Genomic DNA, 16,940 nt, shown 5'->3' with positions numbered 1-16,940 from the left:
TTCGGAGTAGAGAGAACTCCTGAAAGACCAATAGGAGTTACACAGAACATATTATGGAACTGTTGTTTTTTTCTCCTGCAGTCTCTTATTGGAAATTTAAGTATTTCTCATCATTTCTGAGCAGTTCTTTTAATTTCAATTTCATGTAATAGCAAAATATTTTCTTTTTCTTTTTTCTTTTTTTTTTTTTTGAGACAGAGTCTCACTCTGTTGCCCAGACTGGAGTGCAGTGGTGCGATCTCGGCTCATTGCAACTTCCGTCTCCCAGGTTCAAGTGATTCTCATGCCTCAGCCTCCCCAGTAGCTAAGATTACAGGCGTCCGCCACCACACCCAGCTAATTTTTGTATTTTTAGTAGAGACAGGGTTTCACTATGTTGGCCAGGCTGGTATCGCACTCCTGACCTCGTGATCTGCCCGCCTCAGCCTCCCAAAGTGCTGGGATTACAGGCATGAGCCACCACGCCGGGCCAACAAAGTATTTTCTAAATGCATATTTTAAAAGATCTAACCAAGAAAAGGAAAAGAGAGAGAATAAATTTCCCTTTTGGTATATCTGTCACTGATGCAATTTTAAATACGTTCTTCTTTTGGCCGATTAAGTTGATCCATGCATTATTGTCTGCTATTCAAGGTGGTGGGGGGAAGTAGGGCAGTTGTACCTGATTTGCATACCAGAATGAAGAAGAAGGTGAACAAGTAAATACATTGAACTTTAGAGTCCACCTGGTTCCATGATGGAATAAGGAGGGTTTTCTAGCAAGAGCTGTAATTTTGACTTGGAAAAACAAAGCAAACTCACTGATGCCTTGGTATTGCAAGAGAAAACCCCGTTGCACAGGTGTCCCCTTAGAAGGGAGCCCACAATTTGGGATTTAGAAATAGAATATCTCAATTCAGAACTGGACACAACCATACAAGCTGTTGAGCTAAAATGCCTTCGTTGGTAGATGAAAAGACCAGAGGCACTAAGTATAGTTTACACAGTGAGATTGTGGCAGGTCTCACTTAGAGGTTCCCCGTCCAGTGCTTTTCTCACTACACAGCTGGGACCTCAGGGTCACTACAGAGGCTGGGCTCGATGCATGTCCCTCAGACGAGCGGGCAGCCTCTCCCCTCCTCCACGGTGCCTCTCCGTGTGCTTATTCTGTAGCAGCCAGTGCAGAAGTTTGAGAGATTAATTGGGAACAACAGCAGGCAAAGTTAATTTAGGGAGCATCCTGGTAAAAATCAATTAAAGAAAAGTAAATTAAAAGCACCCAATTCCCAGGTAACTTATTTCTGCTGGTAATTCACATGCAAAGAGAATGGAATGTGGTTTTATTAAAATATCCTTTTTTAAAGGTTTAGATTTGATGTATCCTCTTGGGAAACACTTTATGACATTTTTGTCTTTTTAGGTTCAACAACATCATCTTCCACCATCCATAATGAAGCTGAGCTTGGAGATGATGACGTTTTTACAGTAAGTTTCCTTTGTCCTTTGCTTTCCAGATTAGTTGTTGAATAATCAGAGAAAGGTTTTGTTTAAGGGCATGAGGCACACTTTGCAATGTGGCGCTTGCTGTTGCTGTTTGGACGGCATCAGAGCGATCTCTGTCTTACTACAGTTTTTCTTGGGCTGGGTCTGTCCCTGTTGCTTACGCTGCAGTGGTGTCATCTGCCACACAGCACAGCATTGTCAGCTCTCTCAGGTCTGTCCAAGGTTCTTAAAGTCTTTGCTCAGATTTAGGATGACTGGCTGCCCTGGTTTGCCCAAGTCTGTCCTGGTTTTAGCACAGAATGTCCCTAGTCCTGGGGTACACCTCAATCCCAGGCAAACAAGAACAATTGCTCGCCCTATTTGGAGTCTTCTGTGAACAGGCTTCCCTCCCTGGCATCAAGGGGGAAAGCCAGCACTATCTTTCCTGATGAGTAATTAAACATCTGATAAGAAAGGCCTGAAGGCTGACTTAAGGTTAGGCCCAAATGTGCTAACGCAGGAAAGGGCTTAGCTGTTTTGACACAGCTTGAGTTAATGGGATGTAACTGGAAGCAGAATGATTTCTCAGCTTGCTGCTTCAATTAAATCCTGTGCTTCTAGAAGTTAATTAACAAATAGTTCATTGCCTGCCTGCTGTGTGCTTAGAGCAGCAAGTTACGCTGGATAGCATTTTCTTTCTTTCCTATTTATTTATTTATTTTCAAAAATGGGGTTTCGCTGTGCTGCCTAGACTGGTCTTCAACTCTTGGGCTCAAGCCATCCTCCAACTTCAGCCTCCCAAAGTGCTGGGATTACAGGTTTATAGGCTTGAGCCACCACACCCAGCCTGGACAGCATTTTCAAATTCTGGGCCTTCACCTACAATAAGAAATATATATATGTTGTGACCCAGGACACATATGTCAATAGATACCTAAACCAAATCATATTTCATCCTCTGCATTCTGATTTTTTTCTGTTTCATTTTCTTCCATTTTTTATTATAAAACTTTTCAAGCACACAGAGAAATGTAAAGTGCAGTGAATGCCTGCATACCCTACACCTAACATTGAGCAGTTGTAACATTTGGGCACATTTGCTTGATCTGTGCAAGAGTGTGCTTAAACACACACAAATATTTTTGTTGTTGATCCATTTGAAAGTAAGTCACCTCTCACACTTTAGCATGTATCCCCTGAAGTTCGCAAAGGAATTTCAGGGCAGTGAAACTACTCTGTATGTCACTGTAGTGGCAGATGCATGTCATTATACATTTGTCCAAACCTGTAGCATGTATAACACCTGAATCCTAATGTAAACTGTAGCCTTTGGGTGATAGTGATGTGTCAGTGTACTCCATCGATTGTCACAAATGTGCCACTGTGGTGGTGGTGTTGATAATGGGGGACTTTGCATGTGTCTTTTGTAAGCTGGTTTTTATTTTATATTTTAATATATTGGGTGCAACCCATTAAACTTTCTTCCATTTTACTCATGGTTTGCAACTGGTGATTTGAAAAACCATTGCTTTGGGAATACAAAGGTATGTAAGCCATGGCTCCAACCCTCAAAGAGATCACAAGATGTTTTCCAGAAATGAGACTGACCCATGAGAGGCTTACAGACTGGGAAAAGTAGTCTGGTTGAGAGATGGAGGAGGGGCATGGGATCAAAAAAGTCCTCGCTGGGGGTGAGGCTGGACTGAACCTCTCAGTTGCATTTGAATGGGGTTCAGGAAGGGGCTTCAAGACCTGGGAGCCATATGGGCAAAGGTGGAAGCAGGGGTGTGCATGGTGTGTAGCCTGAGCATTGACGACCCAATCTGACTTGAACTGAGTGTGCCGAGGGGGTTTCAGGAAATGAACTCAGTTGTCCTTCCTTGGATTGGCTGGTGTGGTGTGGCTCCAAACAGGCTTCCTATAGTGCTCCAAGCAGATCCTCTCAACAGTTGGCACGTTGCTTACATCTGTTCCTTTGTCACATTTTGAGAGACAAACAACAGCAGGCGGGTTAAAGGTGGCTTCCTGTGCTCCAGAGCAAGCCTGTCATTCGCAGCTGCTTCCCAGCTACCTGCCAGAAGTGATTTATAGAATCAGAAGAGGGTGAGAGGGAAAGGGATGATGGAAGCCAGAATCCCTCCTGGTTTTGTCCTTTAATCCGCAGGGGATCCATGTGCTACTCTAGGCTAACACCAAATGCCTGGAAGAAAGTTTAGAAGCAGCCCTGCTGCTTCCAGGCACTTGCATACTCACTGGAGAAAGAGCACCGCTTAATTTCTTGTATTCTGTATAGACCGTGGTGTCTGTGATCAATTGCCTTCATTCGATTTGTTTACAAACAAGGACCTGTTAACAATAGTACCTCGTTTCCCTAGAAAAGCCCAGTCATTAGGCCATTGACTCTTAGGAACACATTCCATGAGAAAATGGATCATTGGGACTTACAAACCAGGTCCCCCTTCCTTTATGAGCTCCCTGTCGTTAGATTTTCTGTCCTGAGGTAGTAAAATGTCTGGAACCTAGGAGCCAGGAACATGAGCACTGCTTTAGCTCACGTGTAGTCTACAGCTTCCCAAAGTGTGGTTGTGTTCTAAAACTTACTGGTAAGACAGATATTTAGAACTTGGAACTCATTTATCATAGGGTATAAATGAGGATAAGACTCTCCTACAATGTATGATGGATCAGAATGATAACAGTTTTCTGAGGGGACAGCATGTGTGTGGGAAAACCTTTAGTGTTGGAACATGAGGAACCAGGTGTGTAGCTTTTCTGTTTCTGCTGCTGGAGCCAGAGGTTTCCCTCTGTTTCAGGAGATTCCTGTAGCTGAGGAGGAAAACAGGATATTGATACACAAGAGCAAAGCACTCCTTAATATTCTACATTAACAAAGCCTGCAGGAAGAGGCATCCCCAGCCGCCCTGTGGAGTGGCTGTTTGGACTTGGATGCTCACAAAGTATGGCTGTCTCTGCTCACACTTTCCCAGCTCTCATGGTTATCCCTCAGACCAGCTTGTCCTGACCTCTCAGGATGCTAAAACTGTGTTGCACTCCTCGGAAGCAAATGCTCTGCTGCCCGTTGCCTGCACCGTTGCCTCTGCGGTCTTCCCGTGCCGCTCCTTTCCATCTCACTGACCCCAGCTTGGTGTGTGATCACATCTTTCCTGCTGGAGTCTCCTTCTGAGTTTTGGGCTCTTTATTCCCTTCATGTTTCCTTATATTTCTCCTTAACCGATTATGATTGTTCTTTCTTCTTTAAAATCCCACAGCACTTGGTATTGTATTCCTCTCCTGCCAGTTGAAAGCCTGCCCTTTCTGTTTTCTTTTCACAATTTATTTGCTGGACGAATGAATCTTCACCTGATTAGATTATAGGCAAGTAATTCATCATGGTAGTCTCTACAATCCAGCAAAGCTTTGCTCTGTAGATGCTCAATAAATAGGTAAAATGAAATGGGCTGGATGAATGGATATGGTATATATAATAATCATAGGTTTTCATATTTTATTCATTTGCTTTATTGTTATCCTCAGGGACTATTTAAAGGTAGGTGATTTTGAGGGATTCTTAGGTTTGTGTTGTTTCTTTTAGCTGTGTCTCTGCTCAATCCACAGTTAGGGTCTGAGCCCACAGTGCCATCCTCATGATAAGTCTGCTAAGGCATCTTCTTGCCCTCCTATCAACTCTCTCCCTTACAGCAGGGTCCCTTCTCGGCCCCTCTGCTCTGTGGGGGACCTCAATTGTAGAGGTGAATCCAATTGAGCACAAACACCTAAGAGGCAAGGGTGTACCCCGGCATTAAATATGGGTGCATCACAGCTTTCCCGCATCTGAACCATTTGGTACAAACTTACAAGTTGAATAATGCAAAGAATAGAAAACAACAAGAACAAAAAATTTCAGCATTCCGTGATGGGGAGTTCTTTGGCGTTGCCAAGAGTTCGCATACGCTTGTTGGTGCCTCTTCCAGACAGCTTTCCTTTTACTCTGGAGCTGGGGAGACTTGAGAAGCATGGAGTTGAAAGACCCTGAAGTCTGTTTCCCCTGTTGGGTGTCTATAACTGACACGTCTTGAGGAGGCCCAGGTAAACTTGAGCTATGAAAAGTTTAGCTCTGTGGATAAGCTGAGCTGGTTTGCTCTCCAGCTTAGGACCAGCTTCCTCCCAGGGCCCTGCAATTGGGGACTGGGTGAGGGTTTGGAGCTGGGCAAGGAGGTAATTGGGGATGGAGCATGGGAGTAGAGAAAAACTGGCTGATTATGGAGAACTGGAGAGGTTTTAGGCCTTCTGGTCCTTTAATGAACAAATTTCTAAATTCCTGTGGTTAGGATTTGGTCCGTTAAAACCTGGTAGTTTATTTACTGCTGCAGAATTCTAAAATTGTTTCTAAATTTTATTAGCATCTTCAGATGGACAAGGATAATTTCTAAGTGATCTTGGGAGAATGCGGCTGCAGTATATTCGTACTCGGAGAGCAGGCTCATCTGGAGTCTATGTCGAGCGTTGTTGCTTCAGCTGCCATTGTGCTGAGTGGCCGGACAATGGCCCTGAATCTGGGGGATTAGAGAAATAGTTGCTTTATAGGAAGATACTTGTGGGTGTATAAATTAGCCAAGTATTCATCTTCCATAATAAAAAGCCCTCAAATAACATCTACATCTGAAAATCAGGAAGCAAAACCATGACATTTTGAAAACAGAGAGAAATACCGAAGAAAGAGCCCCACAAGAATCGAAAATGAGTTTCTCTGGGGAGTGAGAAGCTGAGATGGGGAGGGCTGAAACAAGGAGTTACTGTTTGATTCATTAAACGGCATATATGCACTGCTTTGATTTTTTAAAAAGAAAGGAAGAATGAGAGGGGGTTTTCGTGGAAGGGTTGCCAAGGGAGGAGTGAGGAGAGACACCTGAGTTCCAGCCATCCTGATTTCCGCCATCTGAGGGTTAGGATAGATTCGAAGGACTCAGCAGAGGTGGAGGTCTGTGGCCCTGGGCGCTCCTGGGAGTGGCCGCCACTGTTTTCTCAGCCTCATGTTAGGAAATAGGACATCTACCTGGTAAATAATGGCATATTAGAAGTAGGGTAAGTGACGAGAGTTAGCTGGAAGTGTTTGGCTTGTTGGGAGGCAGGGGTAGCAGTAGATGTACCAAGTGCTTAGAGTTACAGATCTTGGAATTGGAAAGGATTATGAATTCATCTGCTCCAGCCTTCTTTCTAGCACTGAAGGAGGATTTGCCTCATTTTACAGACACAGTTGCAGAAGCAGCTCAGAGTCAGATGGGTGACTTGCCTAAGATCTCACAGCTAGTTCATGGTGGAGCAGCAGCCAACACTATCTCCCAAGCTTTCCAGTTAATCGCTGCTGTTTTTATCTTCCTGGGTTAATAATTGTATAGTTTTTTGTTTTTTGTTTTTTTTTTATGACAGTCTTACCCCCATTGCCCAGACTGGAGTGCAGTAGGTTATGATTATGGCTCACTGCAGCTTCAACTTCCTGGGCTCAGGTGACTGTCCCACGTCAGCCTCCCAAGTAGCTGGGACTACAGGCACATGCCACCACACTCGACTAATTTTTTTGTATTTTTAATAGAAACAGGATTTTGTCATGTTGCCCAGGCTGGTCTTAAACTCCTGGGCTCAAATGATCCACCCATCTCAGCCTCCCAAAGTGCTGGAATTACAGGCGTGAGCCACCACGTCTGGCAGCTTTTCTTCTTTTTTCACTTTTTTTGTTATTTTATTAGATTCAGGGTGTATTTTAGATACATGTGCAGGTTTGTTACATGTAAGTATTGCATAATGGTGAGGTTTGCGCTTCTAGAGAACCTATTGCCCAAGTCCTCAAAATAACAATTAGAAGCATGACCATGGGAAACCTCTACCATATATAAGATTTTGATTTTTCTTTCCCCCTTCCAAGTTTCTACTGCCACCAAAGTATTTTGTTTCTGGATTTGGGCAGCCCATCTCAACCGGGATTCCTAATTAAGCCCTGGCACCGTCAGACATCCATCGTATATAATTAATTGACTTCTCTCCTATGCACTTAGAATGGTACCAACTGCATACCATCCTTTGCAGAATTGAGAAGACTCATTCAACAGCATTTTATGTGGCACTTAATGCTTTCCCAGAAGCCAGTCGAAAGGGGCTGGTATTTGGGTTATGTTTTTGTTGTGGTGGTGGTGGTGGTGGTAATGGTATTTTGTTTTGAGACAGTTTCGCTCTTGTCACCCAGGTTGGAGTGAAGTGGCACGATCTTGGTCACTGCAACCTCCACCTCCTAGGTTCAAGTGATTCTGCTGCCTCTGCCTTCTGAGTAGCTGGAATTACAGGCGCCCACCACCATGCCCAGCTAATTTTTTATTTTTAGTGGAGATGGGATTTCACCATGTTGACCAGGCTGGTCCTAAACTCCTGACCTCAGGCGATCCACCTGCCTGGACCTCCCAAAGTGCTGGGATTACAGGCATGAGCCACTGCACCTGGCCAGGTTATGTTTTGGTTTTTCATTATACTTTATTTCTTCAGGTAGGCAGTATTCCTCCTCATAGGAAAAAATGCCCTGTCCTTTGTAGCAGCATCACCTTCTAGCCATGTCTTGCCCCAGCTGGAAAGCTTGGCCCTTCCTCATGCCCTATGCTTGAACCCTTGACATCCTGTTTATTACAAGCTGCATTTTCTGACTGTCTGGCTATTCAGAGCAGTTCTGTCTAATGACATCCCAGCCCCCTCCCATCCACCTCAGGTGTTGTCTACAGCATGGATAGAGCACATAGTTAAAACCAAAGTACTGAGACAATGTTGGTTTTGCCCCAGATGGGCTTTTGGGTATTTGCAAGTTGAGTTTCTTTTCATTCTTACGTGGAAAAATGAATTTGTTGAATTTTGTACTTATCAAGGTTTCATTTACAGAAGCAAAAGGGCACAGAATACAACATCTTCCTTTTCTTGAAGATTTTTTTTCTACCTACTCGATCCCCAACAAACATTAAAGCTGAGGGCAGATCTACCAGTTTTGTAATGAATGGGGTTCATCGACTGGCTTTCTAAGGAGTGTTTTCTTAAAGGTGAGGTGGCGTGTGATCCCTGGGTTTGGAGTCTGAAGAGAGGCCTACATTCTAAACTGGATTCTGCTTTTAGTTAGCTGTGCTTTGGACTCAAAACTTTCTTGGGATGGACATATTTCCTTTGAGTCTCCATTCACTGGCCCAAGGGGAGGGGAAGGAAAGGGACAATGATGTGGAACCATTACTGTCCCTGGCACTTTGCACTGCACTCCTGCATACGTGACTGCATTTGGTCCTCACAGCTACCCTGTGAGTACAGATCGACACTTCCATTTTTGCAGAGAAAGCCACCACAGCTCAGCGAGATGAAGTGACTTGTCCTCAGTTCTACACTGTGCTCTCCCAGAACGCGAGCCCGTAAACTGCTTGCTGCCTTTCAGAGAAGCTTAAGAAAAGGAAATAGCTATCCAACTAAGTTTCAATACGTTTTACATTGTCAGTATACCAGATTCCTTTTATTGCAGAAAAGCTACCTAAATGACGTGCATTTAAACTGGTACATTGGCTTAAGACCTCAACCATCTCTTTGCTGGAGGTCTGAGGTTCCCCTGTCCCTGCTTGAAAGCCTCAGTCTCATTTTAGAAGATCAGTTGATCAAAAATATTTTCTGGTGTCCTTACCTTTAGAAGTAAGGGATTGGGGCAGAGGAGGGAAGGGGTGACAAGTAAAAGAGAAAATAGTTTGAAAATATAAATTACTTCTACAGAGTTTAGTGAACCTGATCTATGGTGGTTGATTCAGAAAAGCAAAAATGTTTCGGGAGGGCAGCCCTCCGACCCCTGGGAGCAGTGCATCCCGTAACTACTGCTGATTGAGACCCATCACTGCATGGGGTGTCAGAAGAAGGTCTCAGAAGATGGGTGGGGACTCCTTTATCTTCTAAATGACAATAACTCTCAAGCTCACATTACGCTGTAAGAGGAGGATCTTTTTATCAACATGTAATACCTATAGTGGCTACATTAATTAAATGTCTAAGGATCTAAATAAGAGCTTTGGAATGCTCCCAGTTTCAGGAAGCCCAAAGGCATTTTGCAAGCCCTACCACTTGTGTCTTGCTTTATTTACATATATATCATCTCATCTTTTTAAGCTGTGGACAGTGAGACACTTTTATTTCCATTTTACTAATTCATACAGAGTGTATATTCAGGGTTACCTGAAACCCAGCCTTCCTGCTCCCAGCCCCTCAGTCCCTCCAGTGAAGCTAAACTGTGGGTTTTTTAGAGTCCTTTTCTTTCATATCAACGTATCATCTAACTTTAAAATTTAGAGGCCGAGCATGGTGGCTCACAACTGTAATCCCAGCACTTTGGGAGGCCGAGCGAGGTAGGAGGATCGCTTGAGGCCAGGAGTTTGAGACCAGCCTGGGCAACATACAGAGACCCTGTCCTGTCTCCACATAAAATTTTTTCAAAAAAATTAGCCAGGCCTGGTGATGTACTCCTGTGGTCCCAGCTACTTAGGAGGCTGAGGTGGGAGGATCTCTTGAGCCTGAGAGGTCAAGGCTGCAGTGAGCTGTGATTGTACCTCTATACTCCAGCCTGGGCAATAGAGCAAGACCCTAACTCAAAAAACAATTTTAAGAAACAAAACTTCTAAAAAATTGTTTTTGTTGACCTGGCGTGGTGGCTCACACCCATAATCCCAACACTTTGGGAGGCCGAGGCAGGAAGATCACTTGAGCGTAGGAGTTTGAGACCAGCCAGGGCTATAGTGAGACCCCATTTCTTTTTGTTCGTTGGCTGGTTGGTTGGTTTTTGTTGTTGTTAATTTCACAATGAAAGAATCCTCTAGGTCTTAGAGAGAGGATGATGTCCTAGAGTCTAGAACGGGGTCAGAGTCATCTCTCCCCCAAAGCCCCGACAGCAGCTGCCTCAAACCGCCTGCTAGCTGGGATTGTGAAAGAGTACAAGTCTGGCCTACTTCCTGATCTGCTGCCTCTTTGAAAGAGGACACCTGGAACCAATGCAGGCCCTCAGGACAGATGAGCTGGAGCTACCTGTTCCCAAAGACCTGTTGACAAAATGGCAGACGACTTCCTATTTGCCAAAGGAGAAAGGACTGATTGCAGGTTTCTCAGCCCTAGTAGACCTGCGGGGAAAATCTTGCAGCTTATGCAGTCTGAGCCAGTAGCCTTCTGAGCCACTTTCAGGCTGAAGTTAAGAAAGGAATTAATATAAATATATATATATATAGGGGGTGGGGGGAGTTGTAAATACTTATATATAAAATGAGAATCCCTTGCAAAAAGAAGAATATTGCTTTGGTTACATCAACTGTTGAGATGTATTTTGGTGGTAGATTGCAGCAAAAATAATGCAAACGTAGTGCGTAACAACTAGTTAGCTACCTTTAAAAATTCAGAATAGCAGTAGCATCTGCAGATAAGGCAGAAACTCTACTTAATCAGTCTAAATTAATCCTGTAACTCTTTTTTTTTTTTTTTTTTTTTTTTTTTTTTTTTTTTTTTTTTTGAGACAGTCTTGCTCTGTCACCCAGGCTGGAGTGCAGTGGCATGATTTCAGTTCAGTGTAACCTCTGCCTCCCGGGTTCAAGTGATTTACCTGTCTCAGCCTTCTGAGTAGCTGGGATTACAGGCGCCCACCACCACACCCAGCTAATTTTTGTATTTTTACAAAGATATTTTGTATTTTGTATACAAAATACTTTGTATTTTACAAAGATGCGGTTTCACCATGTTGACCAGGCTGATCTTGAACTCCTGATCTCAGGTGATCCACGCCTCCCTTGGCCTCCCAAAGTGCTGGGATTACAGGCATGAGCCAGTGCACCCGTCCTAATCCTGTGGTTCTTGAATCAACTAAGCAACGGGCTTAGTCAAACTCCTCTAACCTGTAATGTTCTTAGGAGCAGGTGAGAAGCATTGCACATGAAATTGTTAGGGCTCAAACAGACCTTGGAAATCATCTAGTGCAACCCCCTCATTTTACACATGAGAAAACTGAGGCCCCCAAAAGTTAAACAATTTGTCCAAGGTTCCTGGCCTGGCCTGAAGTTGAGGTTTTCGAATCTCTCTGTATAGTGCTGTTTTTGCTTAGCAGTGATACGTGATTCCTGGATGATGTGTTCTAGCTCCTGAAGCCATTTCTTAACATTGTTTCCTATGGCCCTATTCAAAACATGTAGGCCCACTGATCTCCCAGACAGGCTGGTCAGAGAAGGCTTGGCTCTTTGCACATCGTGATTTCTGCAGTCAGCCCTTGTGTTCCTGGGAACATGAGGATGATGAAGTGGCTGTACTTGTTTCCTTGCCTCTCTAGAGGAGGGGTTTGTCCCTTTTATCTCCATCCCTAAGAAGCAGGAAGAAATTACACATTGCCAGCCCTCTAATAGTCTCACCCATGTACTGGATAGGAGCATCCTACTTGAGAAGGCTGTGAACCAGGTGCCCCTTGATAATAATCCCAAGTGTCCTTCAGAAAACAGCCCAGGCACACCTTTTCTTTCCCATAGCACTTTTTGCCAACTGCTGCCTCCTTGTCCTCTGCCCCTACCTGTTCTTGGAAGGCAAAGGTTTAGCAGGAAAACCCAGGGGACTTGAGGGGATGCGCATAGTACTGAAAAGACCTGCGAAATGTGAACGTTGAAATCTGTCCAGCTCATCCTGAAGACACAGAAAGTGCCCCCAAAAAGCCCTTGGTCAGCAGCCAGGATTCCATCCCAGAATGGACAATTTAAGCAACCTGTCTCCTCAGCTGGTCTGGCCTGGTGGTTCCTTCCCTACCTCCTTGAGCTTCCCTTGGTCAGAGAGGTGACCTTCTACATGAAGAAGGCTCATTCTTGGACCCAGGGCATGTGAGCCGCTGCACTTGCTTCTTTATGAATTTCCCAGTAAAGTCAAGGTCCCTCCATAAGAAAGGGAAGAGTAGCCAAGCTTCCAAGAACAAGAGATCATATTGTGCAAAAAAGGCTCATACAGCAGGAAGGAGCTGGCTCAGGTTTAACCTGAGGTGTTGCCCGGTTAGTCTGCTTTCTCCATTCCGACCAATTCCCACCCAAACCAGGCAGCATTGACCCTGGGGAAACTGCCAGTTTATTAGCCCAGGCACCTTCAGCCCAGTGTCTTTTGCACTCAGATTTTGATTTATTGGCAAGCCATCATAACATTAAGGTCGATTATTTTTTTTTTTAATTCTGTCTCAAGTTTTGAAGCTCCATGGAGTTGCTCTCATTTGTTGTCAAACTCTGTAGAGTTACAGGAAATATCTGAATTCTCAAAATAAGTACAGCCTGTATCTGTAGAATCCGGCCACTGGAAGCCTGTTCTTTTTTGAAGATGTTGATCAGATGTTCACTGATAAACTAGAGCCCCCTTTTCTTCCTCTGGTCTACCAATCTAGAACGCTGTGACCCATCTCAGGCACACCCCTCTGAGAAAGCACCTGACCCTGACCAGTGCTCTGAGGCCCACGCCCATTGGTGTATGAGGACTGCCCACCTGGCCTTGCCTCTGCCCGTACCACGTGGCATCTCCCCAACGTGGTCACTTTCTGTGTCTGAGCCCACATCCCACAAAGCACCCAGCCCAAACCCAAAAACCTTTCTGGGAAGGGATGGGAGTTTTTTGGTTTTTTTTTTTTAATCTGAGTCTTGCTCTGTCACCCAGGCTGGAGTGCAGTGGCACAGTCTCAGCTCACTGCATCCTCTTCCTCCCAGGTTCACGCCATTCTCCTGCCTCAACCTCCTGAGTAGCTGGGACTACAGGCACCCGCCACCATGCCTGGCTAATTTTTTTGAATTTTTAGTAGAGACGGAGTCTCACCGTGTTAGCCAGAATGGTCTCGATCTCTTGACCTCGTGGTCTGCCCGCCTCGGCCTCCCAAAATGCTGGGATTACAGGCATGAGCCACCGCACCCAGCCAGGGATGGATTTTTTTTTTTTTTTACTACCATAGAGGATTTGGACAGGCCAGCCCTGTCCCTATTTCTTGTTTTTTTAAATGTTGGCAGTGCCCACTTTCATTTCTGTACCCTCTGACACCTGCTTTCACACCCTTCCCTTCTCTTTTCTTACTCTCTCCTTGCTGGGTTCTTCCTCATCAAAGGCTTGTCTCAGCTCACTGCCCTGTTAGAGGGCTTTAGAAACCAGGTCACACAGAGTTTGTTATTTGCTACTCAAAGTATGTGGGTTTTTATAGTAACCATAGAAAAATTTGACAGTGGGCCAGGTGCAGTGGCTCATGCCTGTAATCCCAGCACTTTGGGAGGCCGAGGTGGGCGGATCACCTGAGGTCAGGAGTTGGAGACCAGCCTGGCCAACATGGCGAAACCTTGTCTCTACTAAAAACATAAAAAATTAGCCAGGTGTGGTGGCACGTGTCTGTGGTCCCAGCTACGCAGGAGGCTGAGGCACAAGAATCACTTGAACCTGGGAGGGGGAGTTTGCAGTGAGCCAAAATTGCGCCACTGCACTCCAGCCTGGGCGACAGAGCGAGACTCTGTCTCAAAAAATAAATAAATAAATCACATCACATCACATCACATCACATATTAGTAAGACAAATTTAATGAAAGACCAGTAGAATATATCTGAGGAATGCAAAGAAGGTTTATGTTGGAAAAGCTGTTTAATTTACATATTGATAAAATAAAGACAAAAGATTGTGTAATCATCTCAGTGGACAGAAAAATCGTCTAATAACATCTAATATCTGGTGAAAATCCTTAGCAATCTAGAATAGAAGGAAACTTTTGGAACTTTATAATCACTCCAGTTACCTAGAAATATTATATCTAATAGAAATTCATTAGAAGTGGTTCTATCAAAGTCAGGTTCAAGACAAGCAGGGCACTGTCACCTCTGTTTTTCCATGTCATGTTGGAAGCTCTGGCAAAAGATGCAATGAGATAAGAAGATGGTATAAATATTGAAAAGGAGGCCAGGCACAGTGGCTCATGCCTATAATCCTAGCACTTTGGGAGGCCAAGGCAGGTAGATCATGAGGTCAGGAGTTCGAGACCATCCTGGCTAACAAGGTGAAATCCCATCTCTACTAAAAATACAATATATTAGCCGGGTGTGGTGGTGAGTGCCCGTAGTCCTAGCTACTTGGGAGGCTGAGGCAGGAAAATAGCGTGAACCCGGGAGGCGGAGCTTGCAGTGAACCAAGATGGCGCCACTGCACTCCAGCCTGGGTGACAGAGCGAGACTGTCTCAAAATAAAAATATATGTATATAGGAAAAGAAACCAAACTATCTTTTGTGAGCAAAATGATTTACTTAGAAAAATCTAGTTTCATAAGGGAGCTAAGCAAAACAACCAGATACAGAATCAACACACAGAATCAGTAACTTTCTATACCAGCAGTCACAGTTTAAAACAGAAATTTTTAGGCCAGGCATGGTGGCTTATCACTTTAGGAGGCCAAGGCAGGCAGGTTGCCTGAGCTCCGGAGTTCAAGACCAGCCTGGGAAACCGGGTGAAACCCCATCTCTACTAAAAAAATCAAAAACTTAGCCAAGTGTGATGGCACGCGCCTGTAATCCCAGCCACTCAGGAGGCTGAGGCATGAGAATTGCTTGAACCCAGGAGGCAGAGGTTGCAGTGAGTCAAGATTGTGCCGCTGCACTCCAGCCTGGGCGACAGATCAAGATTCTGTCTCAAAAACATATATAATAGAAATTTTAAATCCTATTTTATTTTTGCCATAACCCCAAGGAAGATTTTGGCCCCATTTTACAAATGTAAAAAGTGGAGTTAGACATTAACTTGACCAAAATCATCTTATAATTAGCAGAGAATGATTCAAATGTAGTCTGCCTGAGCTGAGCCCCTGTTATTTTCAGCATTGTAATACTCCCCTGCATTTCTTTTGTTTAGTGCCTCATATTAGGTTGCACGCTTCTTAATTGGACATCTTTTTTTTTTTTTCTTTTTTTTTTTTTAGACAGGGGCTTGATTTGTTGCCCAGGCTGGTCTCGAACTCTTGGCTTTGAGCAATCCTCCTGCCTCAGCCTCCCAAAGCGCTGGGATTACAGGCATGAGTGACTGCACCCAGCTGGACATCTTTTTAGTAACAGGCATTGACATTGAGTCAGAGTCAAACCCAGAGGCAAGAGAGTTTTTAGAGGATACATTTGAAGGTGGCAAGGGCTGTGCTCCCTGCATCATAGTGCACAAGACCTCCCAGTGTCAGCTGGGCCCAGATGGCAATGCCAGCCTGGAGACATGATGTCTCCTGTCCTCAGCAGGAGACATTAAACACCCACTCTGACCTGTTCTCTCAGGATGCTGCAGTCATGCCTCCTAGGAGCCTGAAGTCCCCGAACACAGAGTAGTCACAGAGGACCTCTGCTTTTGTTCTTCAAAGCCCTAACAGTTCATAGACCCCCCACTGGAGAGCAAGGCGAGTGTGGATACAGTTGGGAGCATGCGATTGCCAACTCTTTCATTGAAGGTGACAGCTCTCAGGTTGGTAGGTTGGTAGGTGTCAGTAGCTTGTGCACAGAAATAACAGAGAGATGTTTAAGAATCTTGCTTGTGGCCGGGCGCGGTGGCTCAAGCCTGTAATCCCAGCACTTTGGGAGGCCGAGGCGGGTGGATCACGAGGTCAGGAGATCGAGACCATCCTGGCTAACATGGTGAAACCCCGTCTCTACTAAAAATACAAAAAAACTAGCCGGGCGTGGTGGCGGGCGCCTGTAGTCCCAGCTACTTGGAGGCTGAGGCAGGAGAATGGCGTGAACCCAGGAGGCGGAGCTTGCAGTGAGCCGAGATCGCGCCACTGCACTCCAGCCTGGGTGACACAGCGAGACTCCGTCTCAAAAAAAAAAAAAAAAAAAAAAAAGAATCTTGCTTGTGTATTAGGTATGTGCATACCTCGGGTGGGCTGCTTTTCTGCAGCCCAAGGAAACCAGGGCAGAGTTCCTGGAGAGCCAGTTCAGAGGTGCATGAGGGTAAAAGAAGATTTGTTTTCCCCTTGCCTTTCTTGGAGATGCCCTGGTAGTACATTCCTTTTGTTTTTAGGTCACACTAGCTGCTTTGTAAGATTCGTCTGTTAGCATCGATCTGAAATAAGCCTTGACTTCCAGTGGAGCATTCCCGGAGTTCAGATGGCCCTGAACAACTGGGCCTGTAAGGCGGCAGGCTGGGCTAGGACACACCCTCAGCTCTGCCCTCAGGAGGTAGTAGACTGTGGACGTGCCTCCTAAGTTCTTCTGGCCTTCTTGCTTCACTGTAGAAATTCCTCATCAGATAAGGCCTTTCTCAGTCTCACATCCTCTGACAAATGTCTAGGGAGCTTTGCACGGATTGTGCAGGGAGAGAGGCTGCACAGGGAGAGAGGGTTGGGGAAGTGGGATGGGAGTATCAGAAGGTAGCGTTTCTGATCAACTCATGAGTCCTAGGAAAAGCTGGACGTGCCTCATTTCTCAGAAGGACTCTC

General features: G+C 45.0%; 1 protein-coding gene across 3 annotated transcripts in view; it reads left to right on the top strand.

The window, feature by feature from the left end:
- Positions 1-16,940, top strand: part of SPRED2 (sprouty related EVH1 domain containing 2) — a 129,739-nt gene that overhangs the window by 103,302 nt on the left and 9,497 nt on the right. For all 3 annotated transcript variants that reach the window (XM_073023042.1, XM_007970428.3, XM_007970429.3), the window contains one exon: positions 1,400-1,464. In XM_073023042.1, coding sequence (XP_072879143.1) covers positions 1,400-1,464 — 65 coding nt within the window. The remainder of the gene's footprint in view (positions 1-1,399; positions 1,465-16,940) is intronic.

This window comes from Chlorocebus sabaeus, chromosome 14, assembly GCF_047675955.1.
Source record: "Chlorocebus sabaeus isolate Y175 chromosome 14, mChlSab1.0.hap1, whole genome shotgun sequence".
NCBI lineage: Eukaryota > Metazoa > Chordata > Mammalia > Primates > Cercopithecidae > Chlorocebus > Chlorocebus sabaeus.
This window is presented reverse-complemented; position numbering and strand designations above follow the sequence as displayed.